Raw genomic sequence first — 26,580 nt, 5'->3', positions numbered from 1 at the left:
AAGCCTGGTAATCTTTGATTGGATGCCATACATTATGAACAAATGTGATGGTTAATTTTATATGTCAAATTGACTAGTTCTGGGGGGCCCATATTAAACCTTATTTTTGGGTGTGTCTGAGAGAGTGTTTCCAGATGAGATTAGCATTTGAATTGATGGACTCTGTAGAGTGCATTCCCCAAGGTGGGTGGGCACCATCCAAGCCATTGAGGGCCTGGATAGAACAAAATACAAAAGAAGGAATTCACCCCTTCCTGCCTGATTGCTTGAGCTGGGACATTAAATGTCTTTTACCTTTGGTATTCCTGGTTCCCAGGTCTTCAGACCCAGACCAGAATCTACATCATCGGCTCCCCTGGTTACAGGGTTTTGGACTCTGCCTGAATTACACACCAGCTTTCCTAGGTCTCCAGATTACAGACAGCAGATTGTGAGACTTCTCATCCACCATGCGTATGTATGTCAATTTCTTATAATAAACCTCTTCCTATATACAGGCATACCTCAATTTATTGTGCTTCATAGATAATTGCATTTTCATCAAAATCAAGGTAATACCCTCCCCCAACAAATGATTATGACTTGTTTAAAGGTCATATGACAGCATTTTTTAGCAATAAAGTATTTTTTAATTAAGATATGTACATTGTTTTCTTAGACAAAATGTTGTTGCACACTTAATAGACTAAAGGATAGTGTAAACATAACTTATATGCAATGAGAAACCAAAAATTCATGTGACTCACTTTATTGTGATACTCGCTTTATTGCGATGCTCTGAAACCAGACCTGTGATATCTCTGAGGTATGCCTGTGTATGTCCTATTGGTTCTGTTTCTCAAGAACTTTGATTACTATAACAGACATTCTTGAGCTTTGTTCTAGGATGCAGGTAAATTACTGGAAAATAGCCTGATTCTTTTGAATTTTGCTTTTAAGATTTGTTAGGCAAGACGTGAGCAGCATTTAGTCTCAAGCAAGACCCTGAGTATTCAATTTCTGTAGAATTTTCAGGTGCTATTTTTGGCCTTGTGTCAGGAACTGTTGCCTGAAATCACTTAGATGGTTTCTCTGACCTTGAGGAGTTTTGTCACACTCAGGTGCTGATCAATACTTTGATGAATACTCAAAGGGGACTGTTCACAGATCTCCAGAGTTCTCTCTCCGTGTAGCTCTCTCCTCTGGGTTCTCTGCCCTGTGAACTCTAGCTACCTTTCTTTCCCTGGACTCTCAGCTCCACCTCCTCATCTTAGGATCCTGGGTACTTACTCTCTCAGTGCAGTAGGCTGGGGTAATTGCAGGGTTTACAGAATTTGTTCCCTAACTTCCAGGAATCACTGCCCTTTGTTACCTGATGCCCAGGGTCGTAAAGACTTGTTTCATTTACTTTGTCTGCTTTTTTTCTTTTTAGTTGTTTCAGTTAGGAGGATAAAGCAGGTACCTATAAATATATCTTGGCTGGATGTAGATATCGCTTGCTTATTTTTTAAATGATAAGATAGATAATGAAATTAATTTTACAAATTACCTATAGAGGAAGATAACAATAGGTTGGATAGAACTGGGACAAAAGCGAGACTTCTCTAAATAGAACTTGTTTTACAAATTGACTTTGGATCTTGTAACTATGTTAATTATAAAATTTAAAAAAGTCTCTAAGTGCAATCCCTAAAAATGGAAAGCAAAAATGAAACAAACTGTATCAAATTCGTGGCAGGACAACAGAAAAGATTCTTTCATGCATGCCCTAGAGAGATAGAAGGTAAGGACAAAAAGAACTGCAAAACCTCTTTAAAATATTTTCAATACCATGTTGGTGGTAGTGTTGATATTGGTATTTTTAACACTTGTGTGAATATTGTAAAATAAGATAAATAAATAATTATGCTGATGTCACTGAAAACTGGTATTTCCAACATTGGAGATAGAAAATACAAATGTAAGGTAGACGAGGTTAAGTAAAATCCCTCTAGCACCCTGAATTTTTATTGTGAGTATCCACATGGCATCATGATAATATTCACCAAAAAAAAAAAAAAAATCTCTATGTATTTCCTAGCTTTGTCCTCTGAGAAGGCCTAGAAATGATGGCGAACTCAAAAGCAATAAGCAATCTCAGTATCCAGAATGTAGTCTCTAAATATAATTTCCCATTAAAAAGAACCATTCCTTAGAGAAATAGTTCCTTTAAGATCTGGGGCTGGAAATGTACAAAATGAGCTTGGAACATCTTGTCAACACTAGAAAGCAAGGAAGGTATCAGTCACCACTAGGTGGGGTCAAAAGAGCCCAAGAGCCAAGCTAAAGAGGGTTCCACAAGTCAAAAATGAGAGAAATTGAGCATCGATAAGAATAATAACTACAGTGGATTGAAACACATGAAATATTTTAAAATCCATGACATCATAGGGACTCTTAGAAAAGAGAAGAAACACACACACACACACACAAACACACAAACCCTTCAGGCATCTTTGGATAATGCCAGGAAAACAACTCATTATTTTGAAAATTATTTAAATGGAAAGAATCAAAGATTTATATTGCCTTAACTGCACAAACCAAACCTTAGTGTAAAGAATAACTGATTATAAGATTCTCTTTGTAGAAGAATCCCACCCTTTAAATGAAGCAGGAACAATATAATCAGGCTATCATCATTTTGCAGCCTATACTGACAGATCTACTCAACATCACCCATGACGAGTAATATCAAAAAAAGAGGGGCATCTCAACATTAGATACTATTAAGTATGCTTGCCAAACAAAATTAAATCTGACTCTGACTACCAATTCCCAAGAAATACGAAGAACCAGAGAAACATTCAGTTATACCAGGGGGATGTAATTAGCAAAATCCAGACCATAATACCCCCTAGAAGCCAAAGAAACCTGTTTCTTCAGTGAATACAGTGCACCAACAACAAACAAAAGGAGAAATCTATAGACAGTTAACTGGTCTGATAGTTGCCCCTCCCACTGAAAGTTACTAGAAAACTGCACAAAATATATGAGAAAACTGTTCTCGTCTAGAGAACAACACAACCTTGACCACCGAGAGAAGGGAAACAAATGAAGTGAGCCTGATAATCATCCAGCTTTCTACCTGGAGGCACTTTCTAGACCTCAGTAAAGGGAGGGAGAACCCAAGAAGAGCACACCGATCTCACTGAGGAGGCAGGGATCAGAGTTCAGGGAGACTGAGGTACCTGAAATATGTAGGAAAAAGTACCAGAAAGATGAGAGCTACAGGGAAAAAAAAGAGTTCCAGAAATCAGCCAGGGGTTTTCCTTCAATCTTGGACTGAATTGAAAGCAGCACCTGGTAAGGTAAAATTTCTCGAGGATGGGCAAATAACTACAGACAGAAAGAACAACTGTGAGGAAGCTGGAAGCTAACAATTCCGAGTTAACACATGCCTGGAAGACATTTGTATTCCAGCTACTCAGAGTGAACTCACCTACTGAATGTAGTATTCAGTAGACCTCAGGAGAATCACACCTTAATCGTAGGGCTACACTCGCTCTAAAGACTACATATACACCTCGCTAACAAATCTTAAAAATAAGACTAGAAAGATCAAACTATTCCACATGTAACTTAACAGGCTAAAACAAACTTTTTAAAGGAGGCCATTAAAAATCCTGGCACTCAACAACATAACATTCAGTGTCTAGCATCAAAAAAAAAAAAAAAAATCACTAGACATGCAAAAAAGCAGGGAAAATGTATCCCATAACTAGAAGATAAATCAATCTATAAAAACAGATCAAGAAATTACAACAGAATTAATTAGCTTACAAGGGCTTTAAAAGAATTATTTTAAAATATACTTAGGAATTTTTAAAAAACTGAAACGGTGACCACCATACTGAGGAGAGAAATGGAATATATAAAATAGGACCAAGTGAAACTTTTAGAGCTGAAAAATAAAAAATCAGAAATGAAAAATTCCCTTGGTGGGCTCAACAGCAGATTGGATCAATGAATTTGAAGACAGCAACAGGAACTACCTGAACTGAAGCAAAGTCATAAAAAGACTGAAATACAGTATAGGGAATATAATCAATAATGTTGTAAAGATTATGTAGAGTGTCAGATGGGTACTGGACTTATCGGGGGGATTACTTCATAGCTTGTGTAGATGCCTGACCACTGCACTGTACACCTGAAGCTGAAGTACAATTATATTGAATGTCAACTATAATTAAATATATATATAGTCACGGGATGTAAAGTACAGCATAGGGAATATAGTCAGTGGTATTTTAACAGCTATATACAATGTCAGAGAGGTAGCAGACTTGGGGTAGGGTTATCACTTTGTGAGGGGTGTAAATGTCTAATCATTATATTGTTTTGTACACCTGAAACTAATATAAAAAATAAATTTAAAAAAGACAGGGGCCGGCCCCGTGGCTCAGGCGGTTAGAGCTCCGTGCTCCTAACTCCGAAGGCTGCCAGTTCGATTCCCACATGGGGCAGTGGGCTCTCAACCACAAGGTTGCCAGTTCGATTCCTCGAGTACTGCAAGGGACGGTGGGCAGCACCCCCTGCAACTAAGACTGAACACCACACCTTGAGCTGAGCTGCCTCCCGGATGGCTCAGTTGGTTGGAGTACGTCCTCTCAACCACAAGGTTGCCGGTTTCGACTCCCGCAAGGGATGGTGGGCTGTGCCCCCTGCAACTAGAAAATGGCAACTGGACCTAGAGCTGAGCGGTGCCCTCCACAACTAAGACTGAAAGGACAACAACTTGAAGCTGAACGGCACCTTCCACAACTAAGATTGAAAGGACAACAACTTGACTTGGAAAAAAGGCCTGGAAGTACACACTGTTCCCCAATAAAGTCCTGTTCCCCTTACCCAAATAATAATAAAAAAAAGACATAAAAAGGCTGAAAAACAACAACAACACTGGCTCAATGACCTGTGCAACGAGATAAAGTGATCTAACATATGTATAGAGTCCCAGAATGAGAGGCAAGAGGAGGGAGACACAAAAAAATTTAAAGAAATGTGAAAACTCATTGAGCTCTACACAAAGGGTGAAGTTTACTAGATGTGATTATGCTTTAACCTGATTTTTAAAAATGTGTTTATTCATAGATGACATGATCATCTACACAGAATCCTACGAAATCTACAACCCCCGCCCCAGAGCTAATAAGTAAATTTAATAAGGTGGCAAGATGCAAGGTCAATATACAAAAATCAGTTGTATTTCTATATATTAGCAAAAACAATTGTAAATGAAATGTAAAAAGGGTACCATTTACAAGATCAAAAACCATGAAATATACTGGCACATGTAAACAAAATATGCATGAAACCTGTACACTGAAAGCTGCAAAACACTGTTGTGAGAAATTAAAGAAGATCTAAATGAATGTAGAGATGAACTTAGTTTTTGGATTAGAAGCCTTAATATTTGTTGATGTCAATTCTTTTCAAACTCATCTACATATATAGATTCAACATAACAATCAAAATCTCAGCAAGAATTTTTGTAGAAATTGATGAACTGATTCTAAAATTTATATGGAAATGAAAGGTACTGAAATACACAAAATAATTTCACAAAAGAACTACCTGATTGCAAGACTTACTGTAAAGCTACACTAACCAACAAAGAAGTGTAGTATTATCTTTAGGAAGTACAGATCAATGAAACAGAACGGAGTCCAGAAAGAGACACACATATACGGTCAACTCAAAATGCCAAGGTAACTCGAAGGGGAAAGAAATGCTACAGAGACAACTGGATATTCATACAAGGAAAACAATAAAACATGACACTGGTCACAAAAATTAACTCACAATGGAACACAGACCTAAACAATGAAAGGTATAACTATAAAACTTCTAGAAGAAAACATGAGAAAATATTTGCATTGTTGGACCTGCTTAGATTCATTAGGCAGGAAACAAAAGGCACTAACCATAAAAGTAAAAATTAATAAAATGGTGTTCATCAAAATTAAAAATTTGCTCTTCAAAAGACAATGTTAAGAAATTGAAAAATCAGGACACAGACTAGAAGAAATTATTCAAACTACATATGTGGATATTCTGGACAAAGGGATGATTCACATCCTGGACGGGATGGTACAAGATTTCATCAAGCTACTTAGAACGATGCTCAATTTAAAACTTATGAATTGTTTATTTCTGTAATTTTTCATTTACTATTTTTGGACCACAGTTGACCTCAGGTAACTGAAACTACAGAAAGCAAAACTGTGGATAGGAGGGGACTACTCTATATATTTAAAACTCACTGAGCTGTATTCCTAAAATGGATACATTTTATTGTATGTAATTTATATCTGATTAAAGTTGATTTAAGACATACATCAATCTATTATAACATCTGGATCTCAACAGGATCCTGATTTGAACAAGAACAATTTTTAAAAGGAGGGGAGGGAATTTTGAACCTGCCAAATATTGGGTGATACTAGGTAATTACTGTTAAGGTGGGTGATGGGCCCATGGATTCATTTTCTTATTCTCTCTGATTTCGTATGTTTGAAATTTTCTGTGATACAACACTTAAACAAATTAAAGCATCAACTATTTAAAGGACTACTATGTAGAAAAGAAATTAGAAGACATCATATGGAGGAAAATTTGGAGTCAATGTAAGAATTGCACTAGCTAAGACAGCAACGTGTAGCCTTGTAAGGCGTGTGGCTCACACTAGGAATTGTTGATGCCTAGGCTTCATAACTACTTGTCGAAGTTGTAGGAGAGGAAATGACTGCAGTTAGAGAAAAGTTGGACTAACTGCCCTCTAAGGTATCTTCCAACCAGAAGCTTCCATTAACCATTGATCTATGAATCTGACTTCTGTACAGTTTTCCCAATCAAGTCAGCACCCCTTACTCCCCAGTCCTATTAAATAATTATCTATACTATTTATTCCTACTTCACAAAAACTATTTCACATATTTTCCATTTTCCCAATTTTAATATGTATTGGATGTGACCTTTTCTTAAGCCATTCAAAAATCATAATTATGCTTTATACCTTCTAGAATTTTTTCATCCTAGCACAATACTCTGTATTGAGTCTTCAAAATGCTTTCTTAACAATACCTTTCAAATCAATGTTACTTTGTAACATTGCACCCCCTTCTCTTGATGTTCATGTGGTATCTTCTCCCATCATCCCCCAAGCATAGACTGTATCCTGTACCACATCTGTGTCCCCCAACCCAGGCTAGAACCAGGCTCTGCGCATATCTGCAAATAAAATGAATAAAGAATTCCTCCTACGTATGGAGGCTCTTAATTGTTTGAAGTGATGATGATGCATTATGATAATCAAATTCAAATTCTGAGACTCCCTTAATCACTGAAAATTTCTTTATTCTAACCGCACAGGTCATACACACCTTCACCTGGGTGGCTACCACCACCATGACCATGGAGAAAACTGAAAAATGGTTTGGTTTTCCTCCATGTTTCCCATCCTGGTGGCCTTTCCCCTGATTTCCCCAGGTATTCGATGTCTTTATACTGCCCTCTGACCATCCGAATGAGAAGTAGGCAGGGGATGAGAGCCTACAAAATGCCCGGCATTGCACTAGACACTTTACATTATCAACTCATTTAATTGTTGCAACAATTGGAGTAGGTATTATCTGCATTTTAAAGATGAAGAAACAGGTTTGAAGTTTAGTGATTTGCTCAAGCTTCTAAATGATGTAGCTGGGATTTAAAACCAGATCATCCTGGCTCAAAACCCATGCATTTTTACGGAACGAAAAATAACCCTCTTTCATATACAAGTCTTGAAATAACCTAGAGAAAAATATTTTTGTTGCGGAGGATACTTTCTCTGTAGCTCCAAGGGCAGCTTAGCCTGCAACTTCTGAAAGCCTACTCATTCTCTAATTTACCAAGAAAAACGTCCAATTTCAACAACCACAAGGGGGAGCTAAATCCTAAAAAGCCTAGATAAGCTTCGAGACAGATTATAGGTCTCTTTTGCACCATGACTCCCTTTAAAAAGATAAATCTGAATAAATATTCTGCCATAGTGACTCTTTCTAAGAAACAAATCTGATGATACCTTGTTCCTGCCGAAAACCTTCAAAAGATCCCTGTCCCAAACAATCTCATGTACTTACCATGATTTACAACTTCTTCACATTTGCCCATCTCCCTCCTACTCTGCACTTCAACACCAACGCTTCCCTGGCTTCCTCAGGTAACCTTTTCTTTATGCCTCCATCTCTGAACGTGTCGTTTCTTCTGTCTGACTGTGTGCTGCCGTCTCCCTCCCCCCAGCCCTTCTATTCAACAACAAACTACACATCAAACTCCCATTGGTCCTTCAGCTCTGCTTAAAACACGTGTCAGCTCACTTCTGACCTTCTCTGACCATCCTTCCACCACAAGGAGTCAGTATATTCCACATCATTCTACCATCAGGTAAATACTTCTCTTTCTGCCCATATGATACTATGTTTCATGTGAATGTCTTTAAGCTCCTTGCTAGACTGAAAGGTCCTGGAGGGGAAAAACCACGTTTTATAGGTGTTCTGGCACAGCTCTGGCATGCAGCAGATCCACTTCAGGTGCTGAACTGAACTGAGAACCCATCAGTCATGCACCTGTGGCTGTTTCAGAGGCTGCCTTCAAAGGATCAGGAGTCATTTTCATAAAGACATTTTAAGTTCTTCACCTCATGCTCAAAATCAACTTAAAAACTGTAATCATCAACATTCTATCTGGAAAAAATATATATCAAACTTACCGTCTTAGTTAAATAAAACATGAATGAATATATTAAAATAACTGCATGTTCCAAAGGTGTGACACTTGCTGGCTCTTGAGCATTTGTTTCTGGTTGCTTTGTTCCAAAAGCAGTGACAGGAGTGCTTTCAGTTGTAATTATCCCTAAAATTGAGAGGGAAGACGAGTATTTTATGCTTTAGAATAAGAATTGTTTCTCTTCATTTAAAATATTTATTGACTTCCCACAAAATATTAGTCGCTATGCCTGGATATGTAGTTCTCTTAAAGACAATTACATAGAGAAAAATATTCAGACTCCCTATTGGAGCCATCATACCCTTCAACTATAAAATTAGCATTATCTCCAGCACACTCTACCCCTTGTCCTCTCCCTTCTGGGACTTCTCCTATACTTTGAGACGGGGTAGAGAGACCAGCCCAGGGCTGCCAAGCCTTGCGGTATCACAGGGTAAAGTACTACCTATGCTTCTAGACCATAACCTTTAAAAACACAAAAACAGTATGAGGTCATGTGACCATTTTGGATAGACAAAATAACAATCAGCTGTTTTTCTGGTTTACGGGTAAAGTGAGTGAGCTACACAAAAAAACAAAGTTGTTGACACCATTATTGGGGTTGTATTTTGAAAACAACTTTCTCAATTCAGATGAAATGAGCTGCTCTCCCATCGGATGTTCACTGTGCTCTGTGATTAAAATACTGTTCACTAGTGTCGTCTACACTGGACCATTCCACACTGCCGAGTTCTGTACTGTTTCCTGTAATCATACAGTATAATGATACCTCAACATAAAGGACCCCTTCCCGAGCTACATGGTATGCTATGGGGCGGGCGGGTCACACACAGAATTTGTGAGTTTTAGGGCAATGTTTCTCAAACTTTAACTTTGACGAGATCAAAATTTCCTGGGGGGCTTGATAAACAGATTGCTGGTTTCTACCCTGAGAGTTTCTGATGCTGTTGGTCTGGTTGAAAACTACAATTTTAGAGCATACAGCTTTTTAAGAAGAATATTTTAGACTACAATTATTTGTATAAGCTGATGCTAGCCAGTCACTGGTGTGTAGGTTAATTAGTCTCGGGCCTGTTTCCTATGATTGATCTCCATCTGCAGTAACCCCTGCTTTTCTCTGTTAGTTCTGGGATTTCTTATTTTTGAAACTTGTTCCTACTGTATGAGTCTTTCCTCTATTTCCTACCTTAAATGACACATCTCCTAGATCTTCTCTATGATATGCCTCCATTTCATAGAGAAACATTAGCAAACTTTACCTGGGTCTACCTCTTTTTCAGTATTTGGCTTCTCTGACACTTCTAAGCCACCCGTGTCACTAGTCATGAGTTGTTCCAAGTGGCTGGACTCCTCAGGAATCTGCATTTTAAGGTCTTCTGTGTTGTCTTGTGGGAAATGTTCTTCCAGTGGTGGTTGTATCTCTACAGGGCAGAAGAAGGCATTGGGCTGGCAAAGCTTGCTGATACTCCCCCTTCAGCTACTGTCACTCACTCCCCCATCACACAACTCCAGGGCACCTCACCAGTGTGCTCTGTGTGCTGGCAGCCCATGGAGCACAGCTGGCCAGGCAAATAAGAGTTTCAGTTGCTTTTATCTCACTGCACAGATGGCTAATCTACATTTTAAAAATTACAAAGAAACCCTTATTCCAAAATATTTCATAAGTAAATATATTTACGGTAAGGATCTCAATAACCTAACTTCCCTTGGCAAACCAACATATGCCCACACAGATAAATGTAGAAAAGAGTATCCCAGTCAAGAGCAAAAATATGAAACATCTCTTCTACACAGAAATAACATGCTCTTTTATAAACAAACATGCTTGTCTCACAGAGGTAGCACAGAGAAGGGCATTACATACAAAGGCAGCTGATGTGCCCTTCAGATATTTTCAAAGTACCTCTAAGAGTCAAAAAGAGAGAACCCGTTTCCGTCCCTAAGAGGCTCGGGGCACAGCCCAATGAGATGAACAACAAAGATGAATTTTTTTGAGACCTCATAATTTACCCTGAAAATTCGAGTTTTACATTCAAATCCAAACTATATCTGCTTTGATGAAATGCAAAGATGGTCCCCTCTCCAAAATCTCAGGACAAATTGGCACTCTTGGAAGATACTTTTATCCTATGGCTTGACGTCCGCCTGGTACTCTACCACATACCCTCAGTTCAAATACCTTGGTGTGAAAAGCATGGGGACGGAGAAAAGAGCACGGCGCGAGGAACCAGCTGAGGTTAAGATATGGTTCAGGGTCAATTCAATCACTATTGGCTGAATGGCGTCTGTGTCAAGGGCTGTGTTAGAACGCTCTGCAGCCTGGGTCAATGCTTGATTAACCTGAATGCAAGAACCCCAGGGCTCAGCAGAACGTAACTGCCTTTGGTGACTGCTCCAAAGAGGCAGGAAAGAACATGACATGCATGGGAGAGGAAAGTGGGGGGCGGGGGAGGATGCAGAATCTCAGGCAAGGCACTGATTTCAAAGTTAGGCCAGTCAGTCCTTGGTCCAACTGCAGTTAAGAAAAACTGGGTTCAAAACAAGCCCTTTCGTAACTGTACACGGAACTTAATACTTTGTTAGCAGGGCCACGATGCACGACGTACATCATTCTTGTTTATATCCTTATCTTTTTAGAAGGTTTCCTTTTGAAAATGCTACCAACTCTCAACTGTCCTAAGGAGAAAACAAGGTTAAGACATCCTCATCCATGCCTCAAAGAAGGCAGGCAGGGTGACGTGGACGTCACGGGGCTGCCTCTTGCCTTTAGACACGCTGTAAACTGTGGACAGTGCTCTACAAATAAGGTATGAGGTGCTTCAGCAAGCCCCCGACCCCCCACCTGCCTCTCCAGCCCAACTCCACAAGGCCACAGGCAGGTACTTTACCTTCCGCTGGTCCACTCCAGCTTTCCTCTGGAGACTCTGCCACGGCCAGTGGTACAGTCTCCTCCCCTGTGGAGTGTCTGTACCTGACAAAATAGATCAGGTCTTGAACGTCATCTAGCACTGCAGCCTCTTCTTGTATGTTACTTTCCTTCATGTCCAGATCTCTGTTTTCGGTCACACGAGTATCGAGCATTTTCTCTGCTACACTCAGGATTTGTGACTCAAACGCGCGGAAGACCTTATCGAGGACTTTTTCCACATTATAGGGCAGGCTCTCCCGCTGTGCCGACTTCAGCTTTAATGACATCTCTTGGAACATGGCTTCCAGCTCATGGAGATTGAAGTACTTCTGGAACCGCTGCAAGGACTGCTGTTCTTTAAAGAAGCTGCTTATTATCGGCATGTCCTCCCTGTGGCCCCTGTGCGCTGGCTTTGCAGTAGTGTGTGGAGTCCCGGGGGACAGGCCGTCTGCACGTCCCTCAGATGCAGCCCCCTGGCTTTCTGTGTCCATGACTCTCTCTAAGTCCTCCTCGTCCTCTTGTGAGAGTTCTTCTGCCCCAGGCTTCTCTGTGAGCTGTGAGGTCTTCAGATGTTCCTCAGGGCTGACTTTAAGATCATCAGAATCTTTATTCTGAAATGCTTCCTCTACCTCTGGAGTCTGATTGTTTTTCTTGTCAGGAACGAACATTCCCTCAGACGGGCTCTGTGCTTTCTTATCTACAAGAGGGCTTTCTTCTTTTTCTACCACCAGGCCACGAGGTTCCCTGCCTAGTGGGTCCACCCCTTTGCCCACAGTTTTACTTTTTCTTTCAATTTCCAAAATATTACTGGTTTCTTCTTTGTTTTCTTCCATTTCTGCATCAGTACTAACGGCGCCTAAAATGCCTATTTGGGGGACTTGGGGATTCCCATCCAGCTGCCTGTCCTGCATCTCAGGGCTTTCTTCTTTAGACTGTTTCGCACTTATAGCATTTTCATCCTCCAGCAGTTCTTCAGGGATGAACTGTTCGTCATCTTCTGCTTCTGGTTTTTCAGTATAAAAACCTGGTACTTCTGCGCTATCAGCGTGGCCTGTTGTTTTTGCTTCCTGAGTGCCCGGCTTTGGATGAACATATTCTTCATCTAAGGTGTCCCCATCTAAGGCGTCCCCTGTGACCTCTTCCTCAGACAGCCTTGGCTTCTCATTCACTTGCTTTTTAACTGCAGCAGCCACATCTCTTTCTTGTTGCCAGGACAGATTTCTTCCCAGAATGGGACCCTCTTCTTCCAGTTCTCTTGACAAACCAATTTCATCAGGAGAAGAGAACCTAGGTTGATTTTGAGTTTTAAGAAGCGGTTCCTCTTTAAATTCCTCACTTCGTTGCTCGACTGAAAGCGTGTGTGTTTTTACTCCACTTACTAGCCTGTCTTTGGATGCATTTTGCTGACTGTCTCCCAAGAGGGGTGCAACACCCATGGCTGCTTCCCCTTTAATCTTTTCCTCCTTCATTTCATACCTTGCAGCTTTATGTTCCGATCCACTCTCGGAGCCACCTTCCAAACTCTGCTCTCCAGGTGTGTCTTCATGGAGTACTCCTTTTGAGATATGAACAGCTGCTCCTTTTAGGTCATTTTCTTTGTTATCAAAGACTGATTTTAATGTTTCTTTACCCTTTTCTGCAGTTGGCAAAGAATCGAGGTTCCTGCTTTGAGGAGAACCATGTAGAGTCCTGCTTTCTTGCTTTTCATCCTCTAATCCTTTCTTATCCTGCACTGGGTCCTTCTTGGATTCCTCAACTGTCCTCCCTTTGCCTTTAATGTGAAGTTCTGTGTCCATTTGTGGGTCTTTGTCATTATTTGTTTTAGGGACTTCTACACTCAAAAGACCATCTTCGGTCATTTTAGGGTCAGTATAATCTGTTGCTAATTGTGGTTTCCTCCATTTGCTGTCACCGTCTTCCTCTTCTTCCTCTGAATTGGAACTCTCTAAATCCATACCTGTTTGTTCTTCACCTTCTGGGACAGCAGAGAAGTTGGTGTCCTCCCAGGTTGTTACTGTATTTTTATCATCGTTTTTGAGGCCAGAGGACTCAGTTACCTCAACATTATCTTCTTCACTTGAATTCTGCTCTTTATCTGTTAAATATTTCTCAACTCCAGATTTCAGTGGTGTTTTCAAATCTTCTCCATCTGTAAAGGTTAGTAATGGCAGCTCATCAAAATTTTCTTCACTGTCTTCTTCTTCCTTCCCAACTACGTAATACTCAACATCTGAGTCCTCATCGAAATCATCTTCTAACGAAGTAACAAGTCTGGTTGTCTCATCATCAGATACAATTGCATCTGCAGTTGAGCCAAGTTTGGTTTTCAAGTCCAGAGTCATTTCTTTTTTCAAAAACTTATAAGCATCAATCTTCTCCTGTTCATTTGAGACTTGAGAACTATTGCTGGTTTTGTTGTTTTCACTTTCCGACACTTTCAGTTTATCTTTCAGCATTTCTTCAAAAGGCTTGAATGAAGATTGCTCTCCGCGAGGGTGATCTGTTTGACTGTCTATGTGGGGGTGGTTCTTCTGAACCTTGTGTTCCTTAGTGTGTTCTGAGAGTACACTTTCCCTTTCTTCGGGTTTGGGTTCTACTGGATCAGGTTCAGGGTCCCTTTCCTCAGATACTTCAGGAGGTGTTTCCACATGCAGAGAAGTTTTTTCTATAGCTTCCTCAGAATCTCCAGTTGCAGAGTTGTACAATTTCAAAAATCCTAAAAGTTCTTCTACATTATAATTATCAAAATCATCTCTTCCACCATCAAAACAAACAAAATCTGTCTCCTGTAAGGGAAAGAAAAAATTAGTGTGTCACTAGCCATGTGTCACAAGAGCAAACTCTTACCTATGTTAATGACAGAGATAACCTCAAATTCATGTTTGGCTCTAGAGGGGCTTTCGTGCCAACCTTGGGCAACAATTGTTCTTGGGTAGTCGGGAGATAGGAAGCTGGACCCCACTTTTCCCGGCTTCCTATGTCCCTGAGGAAGGGCTCCTACCTGAGTAGTGTTCCTGGCCTCCCTTCATTCTCTCTTCCCCAGGGTGAAATGATTCCTGTGGCTGGTGAGTCTGCCCTGCATCGTCCCTGTTTCCTGTCTGGGGCCAGCTGGAGGGAACACACATCGTCTCTCCTCCATGCTGTCAATTTTACATGGACAACCCCCCGGAGAAGTCTCCCATTATCTAGCTCTGCCTGTAGCTGGGTTAGTCTGTCTTATTCTAGACTAGTGTTCGAAAGCCCATTATTTATGCATACTTGAACCATGTTTGCCAAAAACCTTTATCAATAAATAATGGTGACATTTTGGTCTCCATCTACCTGACTCCTGGGTCTCTAAATTGTTCTGAGCACAAGTGGGGATAAGTGGGATGTCACTGGTAGGGTCCCCCAACTTCCAGCATCTATGCCTGATGTTCTGGAAATTTACTACATAATAATTTGGGAGAACCTAGAAGACCATCCAGCTTCTCTGTCTGCCTGCCCTCGGCTGTACTTCTCTGCTTACCCAGCTAGAAACAGGCAGAATGACCCTACTGTTAGGCTCTAAATCTACCCAGATTTGGGGCTCATGTTTTCCTTGGATTGGCAAAGATAAATCAGCTTAACAAGTATCTTATTGAAATACAGGTGCATGGGGAGTAAAACTTTAAAGGAACAAAGAATGGTATCAAGGGAACTCACTACTTAATTATTGCAAGTGTAACTTGAAAACAAGATTAAGTAAGGGATATACTCTACTCTACCTCAGGGTTCTGGGTGTCATTCAGATCTGCTTTCAGGACTGTCTGTAAATCTGTGTTTTCCCTTTCTTCCATTAAAAACCAAATTGACATAAAAGGGGCCATAAACAGAAGGAAAAGTTTAAAAACCAGCAAAGATCATTTTCTTCTCCTGACTAAACTTTCACATTTCTCTGGGGAGACCCGACCAGTGTAGTAGGAATGAATGATTGCCTCTTTTCATCACATGCATTTCTAGGCCATTTTCTGATATTGAGGGAAGCATGCAATGGTGATGCAGTGAGAGGGCAGAATCCCAAACAAGTGAGGTCCCTGTGACTAATGAACTGCTGTCTCACTCTTGTATCCCGCAAGTCCCTTCAGTAGGAGTGAGGCCAAATAGGCAACAGGGCTAATTGTGTGGCCCTCGGGATGATCAAGAGATGTTAAGAATAGCAATGGCTCTAAGACTTCATCCATTCTACCAGTCTCATCTAAGAATTGCCCTGGACCAGCAGCTAGCGTGCTCTGCAGCAGCTCCAAAGAGCTGCTCAAAGATTTCTGAATGAAGGTGGGCATCATTATAAACTTTAAAACTCCACAAAGTAATCAGCTGAACAAGGATCCCAGAACACAAAACCTTTGTCTTCACAAAGTTACTAAGTCAGTGCACCCAGATGAGTGCTTTAGGGCATTTGCAGTTGGTACCTTGTAGACTTGTGACAGGACTTCATCTAACACTCTCACATTCCCTTTTCCAAATTTATAATATAACTATAATCCCTTAAATCACTAAATAGTCAATAACAAGAAAACCTGTGTAAATTTGCATTTCTGGCCTAGTACATAATTTAGGGTTTGATCAATATAACTTGATTGCTGTGTACTTAAACTGTCTAATAGCTAGTCATTAAGTAGTTTCAAATTGGGACACCTCCTTTTGCTTGTAAAAAGAATTATTTACCTCTTAAATTTAAAAACTAAATGTAAGGATACTACTGAATTCTTAATTTTTTTTCTCATATAAACAGCAAAGAAAAACCCTGTACAAGAGTACACAGCCTTGTATAAGATCTGATTACATGTAGATGAGATTACATGTAAACTACGAGATTATGACATAGTCTCCTGTAAATTCTCTTCAAACTTTTCTTTTTTCTATTTTAAAGGTTCCTGATACTAAATTAAAATCTGATACACAAATGTTAACTGTTTTTTTACCAAAACACGTTAAAAAATACAGCAGGTCCTCGAATAATGTCTCATTCAGTGTCATTTTCTTATAACACAGATGAGATGTCATAGAGACTTAACTCTTGCTTATATCAATTAACCTTTGCTAAAACTGGCTTCATCATATGTCATTTCACTTAAAGTCAAAGAACCTATCGACGACATTAAGTGAGGGCTCACTGTAGTCAACAGCTGATGAATTTATAACCCAATTATAACTGAGAACCAAAAAAACATCCACAACTTACATCTGTTGGAATTTGTAGTAGCTCTTCTTTAATATATTCATGGACTACCTGGATTAAATCCTTTGGAAAATATCCAAAAATACGCCCAACCTGTACAAAAGAAGGGGCAAAAGAAACAAATATCAATCAAAATTCTGTACAGGAAATATAAATGAGAGAAAATACACAGATAGACAGGTAGCTATAACCACAAGAGATACAGTCAGTATGATGATTACAAGGTTATTATTCCAATAAAAATTAAGTATATGATATTGTAAAGCCTACTTTTCTAAAACCACTGAAGTTTTCTTTCAACACTCAGTTTAATTCTAAAAGCAGGGCACATAAAGTTAGATTTTTGAAGTAGAAGCATAGAAGATTGTTGTATACTATAGGATTAAAACGATGCAAATCAAAGCTGGTTAGAAACACAATTCTAATTTTAGCAAAAGTTTACCTAAACATTTCACAGCATTGCTCATAAACCAGTACTTGTAAGTCTTTCTTAAACCAATAAACACCAGCCATTAAAATTAATAGGTGAAAAATACAAAATTTCTGACATGTATGACCAACACAACAAAAGGCAAATATTTATTGACATTATGGGCTGTATCAGGGTTTTCAAAAACTAGACTTTCAAGTATTTGGGGAGAAAATAAAAGTCATACTTATCTACACATCAAGCTTTAGTTTTATGCAGAGTAAACCTCTGTAGAATATTATCCCTTTTATCTACAGCACTAACAGCCAAGGTATATTAAATGTGTCCTCTTGAGATACATACACTGTCTTTTACTAGCTACAGTCTGAAAGAGAGCAGATCTCTTCCCAATCATTAAAGAAGGAGACGGATATGCAGATCAAATGCACAAAAAGAAAAAAGGCTATCTTATCACTAACTCCTAAAATATCCTCATTATGAGTGCTTTTGTTATATCTGGCAACTACCTGAAAGCCAGTATTAGTGGTAGAATACTGCCTTGGAGATTAGATAAGACAAGGCCAATTTAAAACTGCCACATTGGCAGTTAAAGTCTGAAACTTGAAGAAACCGAAAAAGACTGCAGGATGAAAACTAAGAACTAGAAACAAGAATCATTTTGAAGGTTAAGGAGAAAGAATTTTTTATTTCCTAAAATATAAGGTTCATGAAATGAGAGGGGAGACTGAGGGAAAATACGCTTTTTCCCTTCTCAGAAAACTTCATTAAGAGAGACTCTGGAAAGGGGAAAGAAATCAGAGATCTGCAGAGAAAGGAAATATATTTATCTTGGTGTAATCTTTGTCAATTGAGACCACAGGTCATAAAACTCCGGATTTTTACACGGGGGTGGTGTCTCATTTCTTATGATCTGACAAACAACAATGTTGCAGAATCACGGGCCTTCATGACAGGAAGTGATCTTTATATCTCATTTTGCTTCCACACATCATCCCTGCTAGGGAACTGCTGATTTGATTTGAAGGGAAAAAAAAAGTAGAATATTGTTTCAAGAGAACAAATTCTGCACAAGCTATTTACTATCAGGACACATGTAATTAAGTGCCACCGCCCTGAAAGGAAATATTCAAAAGGAAGGTGGGTTACACATGGGCCCTTCCAGTAACAGGACTTTTAACTTTATAGGAGCTAAGTCACTCTACACACTACCTGCAATACAGAGCAGTAAAAAAAAAAAAAATTCCACACAAGCAGTGCAAATACAGTGCCACCTAAATTATTCTCAGACAGCAGAGATCCTTCTGGCTGGTCAGAGCTTCTCAAAGAAGGCAGGATGAGAGCTGGGCCTCAGGATGGCAGGCTTTCCAGAGGTGAATACGGTTGTGAATAAAAGTGTGGAGATAGAAAAATGCAAGTCAAGTTCACTTATTCAAATGCTCAAACTTAACCGCTAGATGAAAAAGGAAGCTAGGAACATGGGGAAAATTCTCCAAGTGTAAAGATTAAGAAGTCTCATGTGGTAGACTTGAAAGAAACAGAATAGATTCTTTGTATAGAGGGATTCAGCTGGGATTCTGCCTAAATACAAGGGTTGTATCTAGACCAGTTGGCCTTTGGAGATTTCTCCCTAGGAATCTGGACCGCCAAAAAAATGAGTCTATTTTTTCCTTATGGTGGTTTCTCAAGTCTTATTTTCTATTGTTTGTTTGGTGTTTTATTGAGAGTGAAAGTTTTCACAGTAGGGACTGTATATATCTCTAAATTTGGACAGTCCTAAGGACATCAAGGACTTTTACTACTTTCGATAAACAGTCCACACATCACACTTTTTAAAAAGGAAAGGACAGTATCTCATAAGCCTCTCAATCAGGTCACTCCTAGTGAATCTTCTCATTCAAAACATCAAAGCATGATGCATTGATTTCCATGTCTCATATCAGGGCACCCGTAGAACTGGGTGCAGTAGAGCTGCTGGGGAAACTGCTAGGAGCAAATATCTAAAAAGCAGGAAAAAGATTACCTAGAAGTTGCAAACAGAACAAACAAACAAAGTACAGAGTGAAAATGACATTTTGCTTTTTTAACAGACTAAGAATGGCACACGATTATGTAACTGTTCCCAAAGCTGCCAGTTTTTCACAAATATTAATAACTTAGAAAAAAAGAAACGCACACAAAATCAACTTTAATTGTGAATGCCCAAAACACTATCTTGCACATAATTTATAGAAGTAAGCCTAATGCTCATAAATCTTCCCTTTTTGAAGCAATGGAGTTAAGAATTTCCAGGTTGCACTATTTTAACCTTTACTACATCTGGTGCACCCATGGCTGATCAGGTCTAGAACTTGAAGCAGTTCAGTTCTGTTTAGGAAACCTCTGCTGAGCCCCTACTCTGTGCCAAGCCTGATGCCTGCTGGGGACCCAAATCTTTTTCACACTCTAGCACAGAGGATAGGTTAACACCATCAAAGACCCAGCAAAACAGTTATTTAAATCTACAGTGCTAAACAAGCCAGTAAGAAGTCAAAAAAGAAAGTATGTCAAATTTTTACTTACACTTCCAGCCCAAAGTTCAGGCGATCTCCCTGCCAGTGTGTAGTAGACGTAGACATGGTCACCTTTTTTAAAATTCACAAAACGACAGTCTGGGCCTGTAAAATCTTCTAGAGCTTCACCCCGGTACATTAACACTGTATATAAAGAGAGGAAAAAAATGACCGGATGTCAGGATTCAACTTTCACAGTCCACATTGATTTATCAGGAAATGTAAGAACCCACTGTAAACAATTCACTTTCTCCAGTACTCTGTGGAACCAGTCGCTTTCAATTCACATGCTCAAAGTATCTAACATATTTAGAGGTTTATTGTTATAAATCATGACACCCACTGCAAGTAGACGGGGATGAGGGAAACTTTTCCTGGCTTTCTCTATGCATAATGAAACAAAAAGCAATGTGTCCACCACACTTGCCTGGTCTCAAGTGAAACTCTCGTTCCCTCTCTCACCTTCTAGTCCTCGATCTTTGCTGTTTCATAATCATAAAAAAGCTTTATTTTGCAATCGGGTAAATTCAAGTAGAGATACTGACTAGCTTAAGCATGACTACATGTAGAGGTAATAGGAAACTGGGGAGAGCACCTAGGAACCCCCAAGGGGTCAATTAACTTGAACTAACCCCTAAAAGGCACTATCTTTAAGTGGCTCTAACTGCTACCACGTAGCCATAAACACTGTCAGTGTCATCTGCAGCCAAATTGTTCTGTCCTTACAACATCTGAATAAATTAACAGGAAAGGGTGTCAAATCCTATTATGGATCCAATCACATTACAAGGTAGTATTTTCTGAAAGTATATAATGTTGACTGTACCCAACATTAAGAAGTTTTCAAAACAAAGTTGAAGCATTCTTATTTACTTATTTCTATAAATAAAATCAAAAGTGGACATCATCACATGTGGCAGGGACAAGCCTAACTGTGAGACTTGTTCAGTAGTTACCTTCAGTCCTAAAATGTAGGACTGATAGAACTAGAAACTGGTATTTTTCTTTTTGTTGGCCAGATACAGTTTCTGGTGTAAGATGAAATGGACAATAAATGCAATTAAATAGCAGGCGAAAAAGAAGGATAAAATGGAAATAACCTTTTTTCCTAAAAGCGAATTAGCAATAAATACATTAAAACATACTTTTAAATACATATTTGAGGGACAAACATAGATTTGAAGGAGTTTTGGATTTTGAAGCTAAAATCTGATTATTTTAATACATATCAGCATCCTAATTCACAGGTAATTGGATAAGAGGCCAGGTTGAAGGTGATGGACAGTATAAGATTGGAGACTCTATCAGAACTGGAGATAGCAATGTTTCTCTTGGTCCCTGTTAGAAGAGATCATTGAGGATTTATAGTAATAAATGAGATAACAACATAATGTATACTGGTGAACAACTATCTGAAAAGCCCATGCCACACAACACAGATCCAGACCCTGCTCCAGCTGCTGCCTGCTATATTTTGTTACATCTGTCTGGACACATGCCATTTCTCAAGTTCTGTGACAACTAAGGGCCTTTCCAACACCATGTTTCTGTACTGAGGAAGCATCATGGATGTGATCTCCAGGCAACTGGTTTTGAGGAACTCAGCACAGTGCTTGAAAGCAAAGAATAGCAAGCATTTTGCCAGAGCCAACCCTGTTTGTTAACAACCTGAGTTTGCTGGGGGGAGAGGAGGGGTAAGTAACCAAAGGAAGAAATCATGATGGAAGTTGTTCTGCTTTTGTCGTGTTTATTTACATCCACCCTAGGGGTTACCTCCAGGAATGGCTCAACACAAATCAAAGATTGCCTCCTTTCTTTTCTTTAATGGTGTTGCAGTGATACAAACTCTTCAAATTATGTAATTTGTTTTTGAATAACACCAATTTGAACATAAATGGCTAAACTATAGGCTTATGGCCTTTTCAGAATGAATATTTTTCAGTATGTATCAATTACAATTTATGAACAACCGATTCCAAAGCGGTAATCAGTAAGTTACAAGGTTGTGTGAGACCAGTCGGGAGGCTGTTAAGAATGATCCTCGTTCGGCAGAAACCTAGGAAGAGATTCCAACAACACAGTGACTAAAGCTAAAGCTGGTTGGGTTTATAAAATCCTTGGAGTATTTATTATTGTTACTTTCAAAATCCTCTTCATCTGAGTCTGAGACCTCAGCTCTCCACACCCTCCCACCCCCAATCCAAGATGGGAACAATTCCGCTTCCTGCGCAAAAAAGAGGCGGCTGATGGTCCCAGGTGGCCGATTCATATCCTCAGCCTCTTTCCAGAACGAAAGATTTTTGGCCTTGCTGTTGCCCGCCCTGCCTGGCTGCTTGTAAGGACTTCTAAGCACAGAAATGACAGGATTGAGGCAGAGCCGGGGCGGAGACATGGGAATACTCTGCTTGCCTGGACTCCGCGCTCGTCCCAAATCTAAACTCCAATCTATCTGTATGAGCCCCAAATCCGAGTGAAGCAGAAGGGCGAAGGGGCAGTGCCAGGGCGCCCTTCCCGAGCCCCACCATCAACCTGCCGCAGAGAATCCACCCACCGAGCCCTGAGCGCATCTGCCCCCGGGCTGCACCCACCGAGGTCGCCGCGGCGGGGACAGGAAAGCGCTCGGAGGCAGCGTGGGGAGCAGGACGCGCGGCGCTCACCCCATCTCCGCTACGCGCCGGGCGGGCGGGTGGAGCGGACGCTGGGAGCTGCCCGAAACGGGGGCCACCTCCAACCCCCAACACCCCTCCCCGCCGGGCCAGCAATGAAAAAATAAAACGCCGGCAACAAGTGGGAGGTGCAGCCCCCAGCGGCCAGGGCCAGCGGGCGCCCGCAGAGCCGCAGGGCACAAAGGCAGGGACCCGGGGATCACCCCTACCCCGGCCTGCGAGCCCCCGGTCGGCGTGCGGGCTGCCGAGCTCCCGCCCCCGCGCAGCCTCGGCGCCGCTGTCCCCCTCCCGCCACTCACTGCTGCATTCGTTGTCCGCGCAGAGTTTATACTCCGAGAAGCGCCGATTCGTGTCCGGCTCCGGTTGGCCCGGCACCCGCCAGGGTGGCCCGAGCAGGAGCAGCCAAAAGAGCAGCCCGGGCGCCGCAGCCATGTTGTGGTCACCTCGCGGAGCCGGTGACGCGGTGGAGGAGGCCGGGGCGGGCGCCGGCGGGCGGTGCCGGGGGCGGAGCGCGGGTGGGAAGCGCGGCGCGGAGGGGCGGCGCCCGGGAAGGTTTGAGTTGTTCCCGGCTGACACGTCAGCACGGGCTCGGGGAGGGGATGGAGGGCTCCCGGAGGAGGACCGCAGCTGCGACTTTCTCCCCGAGGCCTCCTCCTCTGCTCGCTGCCTTGGCAACCGGGACTCTATATCCTCTCCCTCGCCCAATCGCCTGCCTTTGCCCCTGTCCCTTCGCGGGCGACCCTCCGCGCCATTCCATTCCTCGCTCACCCCTCTCTGCGACCTTGGATCCCCTAACCTCGCTGTGTCTCACCAACAGGTCCTGCTGGCACCTCGCAGATTCTGATTTCTGGTTTGTCCCAAACCAGCCCACTTCACCCCCCAACCCCCATTCTTGGTTGGGTACTTCCTTTTCTGGACTATCAAATCCCACCCACGGTTTGCCACTGTTAGTCCTGGTTCAAGGCTCCTTCTCCTTCCGACCCCCGGGGGTTCTTGGGGCCCCATCCCATGATCCCCTTTAATTAGGAAGGCGGAGTGTGAGTGGAGTGGTGCGTTGGTGATGTAAATTACAGCCGGTGGCCTGCTTGGTCACTTTCTGAGCCCTGGGGGATGGAGGTGGGCAATAGGTCCCTGTGCTGAGATCTTCAGGTTCTTGGGACTTTATCCATAAGGGAAGAAGTAATTTAATTCAACACGAATGTGTTGAGCTTTCATTTTATGCTACCATTTCATGTCACGCCAGACATTGGACAAAATACTAGGGTGGTGTGCGGAAATATGTAGGTCAAAGACAAGATAACTGGCCCTTGTCTAAGGAAGCCCACAATTTAGTGGAAACCAACAAGCATAAGAACGACTACTGAATAAATGTCAGAGTAGGAGAAAGCTAATTAATGGCAGCTAACATTTACTGAGTGCTTTCTTTAGGATGAGGTGTTGTTCTAAGGTGTTCATGTGTATCAGTTCATTTAATCTTCACAACAATAGTAGATCCTATTACTACCTGTCTTCGTTTTTGAGATGAGTAAATTGAGGCATTCACACTCTAAGATTCAAACCAGGTAATATGCTCCTTTTTAATCATAACTGTATAACGCCTCCATCAAGCAACATTGCAATTTCTGTTCTTTCTGTCTGACTAGAGGAAGCAAAATCTTGCTTAAATTACAATATGACTGAATTATCTATATATGCCACACACACAAAAAAAAAAAAAAGCCACATGTCAGCCGAGGGAGGAGTGGCGGCAATATTCTGGCTCTGGTTGGAGCACTTGGCATTTGTCTGTGGCCAGAGGCTCCTCACTGCAGTCTCTGCTAAGGTTATTCATCCACCTGGAACATCAGTCAAACCCATCAGTTGGCTTCCCAAACTAACTGGATTCTTTGAAAGCAAGAGGAAAGAATGTGGCCCATCCATGCAATCCATAATGCTGAATAAAGGAAAAGACGGGATGTTTCCAGAGGTGTTCACAGTCGTCTATAGGGGCCGTGAGATGTCCCGTTGGTCCAGTGTAGTTCCCATGCTGTTTGGAGAGAATGTACAATGGATAAGGTCACCGAGCATCCAAGTAGTAGTGCCCTCCGGAGATTTTCATTTCTTTTCTACTATGTGTTTGTTTGCTTTAGATTCTTAGGCGTGCCAAACAGGCACCTCTAACTTATGATGTTAAAAACCAAACTCTTTATTTTGTCTCTCAAACCCTGATCCTTTTATCTTCCCCGTCTCAATAATGACACTTTAGTTCCTATTTTCCAGGTGCTCAAGTCAAAAACTTACAAACCATTCTTGACATCTCTTTCTCTCATACCCTATGTCCAATCTACCAGACAATCCTGTGCATTCTTTATTTTAATAGCTTTATTGGGGTGTAATTGATATACAATAAACTGCACACATTTAAAGTGTACAATCTGATAAGTTTTGACATATGTATACCCGTGAGACCATCACCACAATCAAGATAATTATATCCATCACCCCTAAGAGTCCTCATGCTCCTTTGTAATCCCTCCCTTCCCTCCCCTGCCTGTCTGCAAACAACCTTCTGTTGCTATAGATTGATTTGTAATTTCTAGAATTTGATATAAATGGAATCATACAGTATGCGTTATCTTTTTTTTTGGTCAGACTTCTTTCACTCAGCATAATCTGAGTGAAACATCCAGAATCTGAGCACTTCTCACCATCTCCGATGCTAACACTGCAGGCCGAGCCGCCATCATCTCTCGCCTGAAAGATTGCAATAGCTTTCTCACTGTTCTCCCTGCTTCTGCTTTTACCTCCCTAAAGTCTGTTGTCTCAATAGCAGCCAGCATGGTCATTTCATGATATAAATGTGATGATATAAATGTGGTCATGTTCAAAACCTCTGCTCCTCTGCTCAAAACCTTCCTGTGACTTCCCACCTCCAAGTAAAATGCAATGAATGACTATCATGGACTGCACTGTCTTATTTGATCTGACTTGGTCATCCCTTTGACTTCCATTTCCTAACACTCTCCCCTTGTACAATTAGTTCCATTCAAACTCATCAAACCCGTTCCTGTGTTCAAGCATTGCACTTGCAATTTTCTCTCAACCTGGAACAGTTCCCCCCACTAGTTCACCTGGCTAACTACTTCCCTCACTTCATCCAGGGTCTGTAACAACACCTTATCTTATTAGAGAGGCCTTCCCTGATCATTTACACGAGGTAGAGCTCTGTCCGTGATTATCTAGCCCATCATCCTGCTTTTCTTTTCTTTAGAGCCTTTACCACCTGCCTTACATTTGTTTATCTCTTTGTCCCCCTACCCCAAATAGTATAAGCTCCACGGGAGCAAGGAATTTGTTTTGTCCAATGCTGTAATTATGTGCCTAGGAAAATGTCAGGAATGTATGAGGTACTCAATTAATGATTTGTTGGATGAAACTGTGATTCCTCACATATTATAAATATGGTACACTATTACTCTACACAGAGCCTCCATATATAAACAGTACCAAGAAGGAATATGCCATGAGAGCAAGTCGTTTTCTGTCTTCCCCTCAGTTGCATTCTCAACACCAGGAACAGAACCTGGAATATATTTTGTTGATTGAAGGCATATTTATTATGGAGGGAGTGAATGAAATTGCACTGTACTTTTTCCTAAATACTACCAGAATATTAAAGCAAATAATGATAATACTAATGTTACTTATTTCTATTTAGAGTAGAAATAATGACAATTCATTGGTGGAAAAGCAAAATTCCAAAACGACTGATCAAATCAATATTACGTTACTAATATTTACTTTGACTAATATTCAGAGATGCTTTTATATAAAGAATGAGAGTTGGTAGATTTCCAGAGTTTCGGTTTATCTGTATTCTTTTAAATCATTATTATCGCCTTAAAGAGATATTAACAAGCTTGATGGATAATCAGAAAAAATTTCTCAGTTTCTCACAATGAGAGTGGTAGTGGTAATTCTTCCTGCCAGTGTGTATGTGTGTGTGTGTGTGTGTGTGTGTGTGTGTATAATCCCAAGTGTATTGTTTGTTAACACCTCAAATG

General features: G+C 40.9%; 1 protein-coding gene and 1 long non-coding RNA gene across 4 annotated transcripts in view; one reads left to right on the top strand and one right to left on the bottom strand.

The window, feature by feature from the left end:
• MIA3 (MIA SH3 domain ER export factor 3) overlaps positions 1-23,009 on the bottom strand; it is a 44,341-nt gene extending 21,332 nt beyond the window's left edge. For both annotated transcript variants that reach the window (XM_033099375.1, XM_033099376.1), the window contains exons 1-6: positions 22,837-23,009; positions 19,882-20,015; positions 16,896-16,985; positions 11,673-14,478; positions 10,044-10,205; positions 8,768-8,910 (exon numbers count right to left, since the gene is read on the bottom strand). In XM_033099375.1, coding sequence (XP_032955266.1) covers positions 8,768-8,910; positions 10,044-10,205; positions 11,673-14,478; positions 16,896-16,985; positions 19,882-20,015; positions 22,837-22,969 — 3,468 coding nt within the window. In that variant the 5' untranslated portion in view covers positions 22,970-23,009. The remainder of the gene's footprint in view (positions 1-8,767; positions 8,911-10,043; positions 10,206-11,672; positions 14,479-16,895; positions 16,986-19,881; positions 20,016-22,836) is intronic.
• Positions 1-25,536, top strand: part of LOC117018454 (uncharacterized) — a 28,387-nt gene extending 2,851 nt beyond the window's left edge. Inside the window, exons 2-3 of one of the 2 annotated variants that reach the window (XR_004422234.1) lie at positions 317-457; positions 25,169-25,536. This is a non-coding gene — a long non-coding RNA (uncharacterized LOC117018454). Of the gene's footprint in view, positions 1-316; positions 458-5,109; positions 8,758-25,168 lie in introns of those variants that run through there. The other variant, XR_004422233.1, reaches the window with a different exon arrangement.
• The last annotated feature ends 1,044 nt before the right edge of the window (positions 25,537-26,580 follow it).

This window comes from Rhinolophus ferrumequinum, chromosome 27 (genome assembly GCF_004115265.2).
Source record: "Rhinolophus ferrumequinum isolate MPI-CBG mRhiFer1 chromosome 27, mRhiFer1_v1.p, whole genome shotgun sequence".
NCBI classification, from domain to species: Eukaryota; Metazoa; Chordata; class Mammalia; order Chiroptera; family Rhinolophidae; genus Rhinolophus; species Rhinolophus ferrumequinum.
This window is presented reverse-complemented; position numbering and strand designations above follow the sequence as displayed.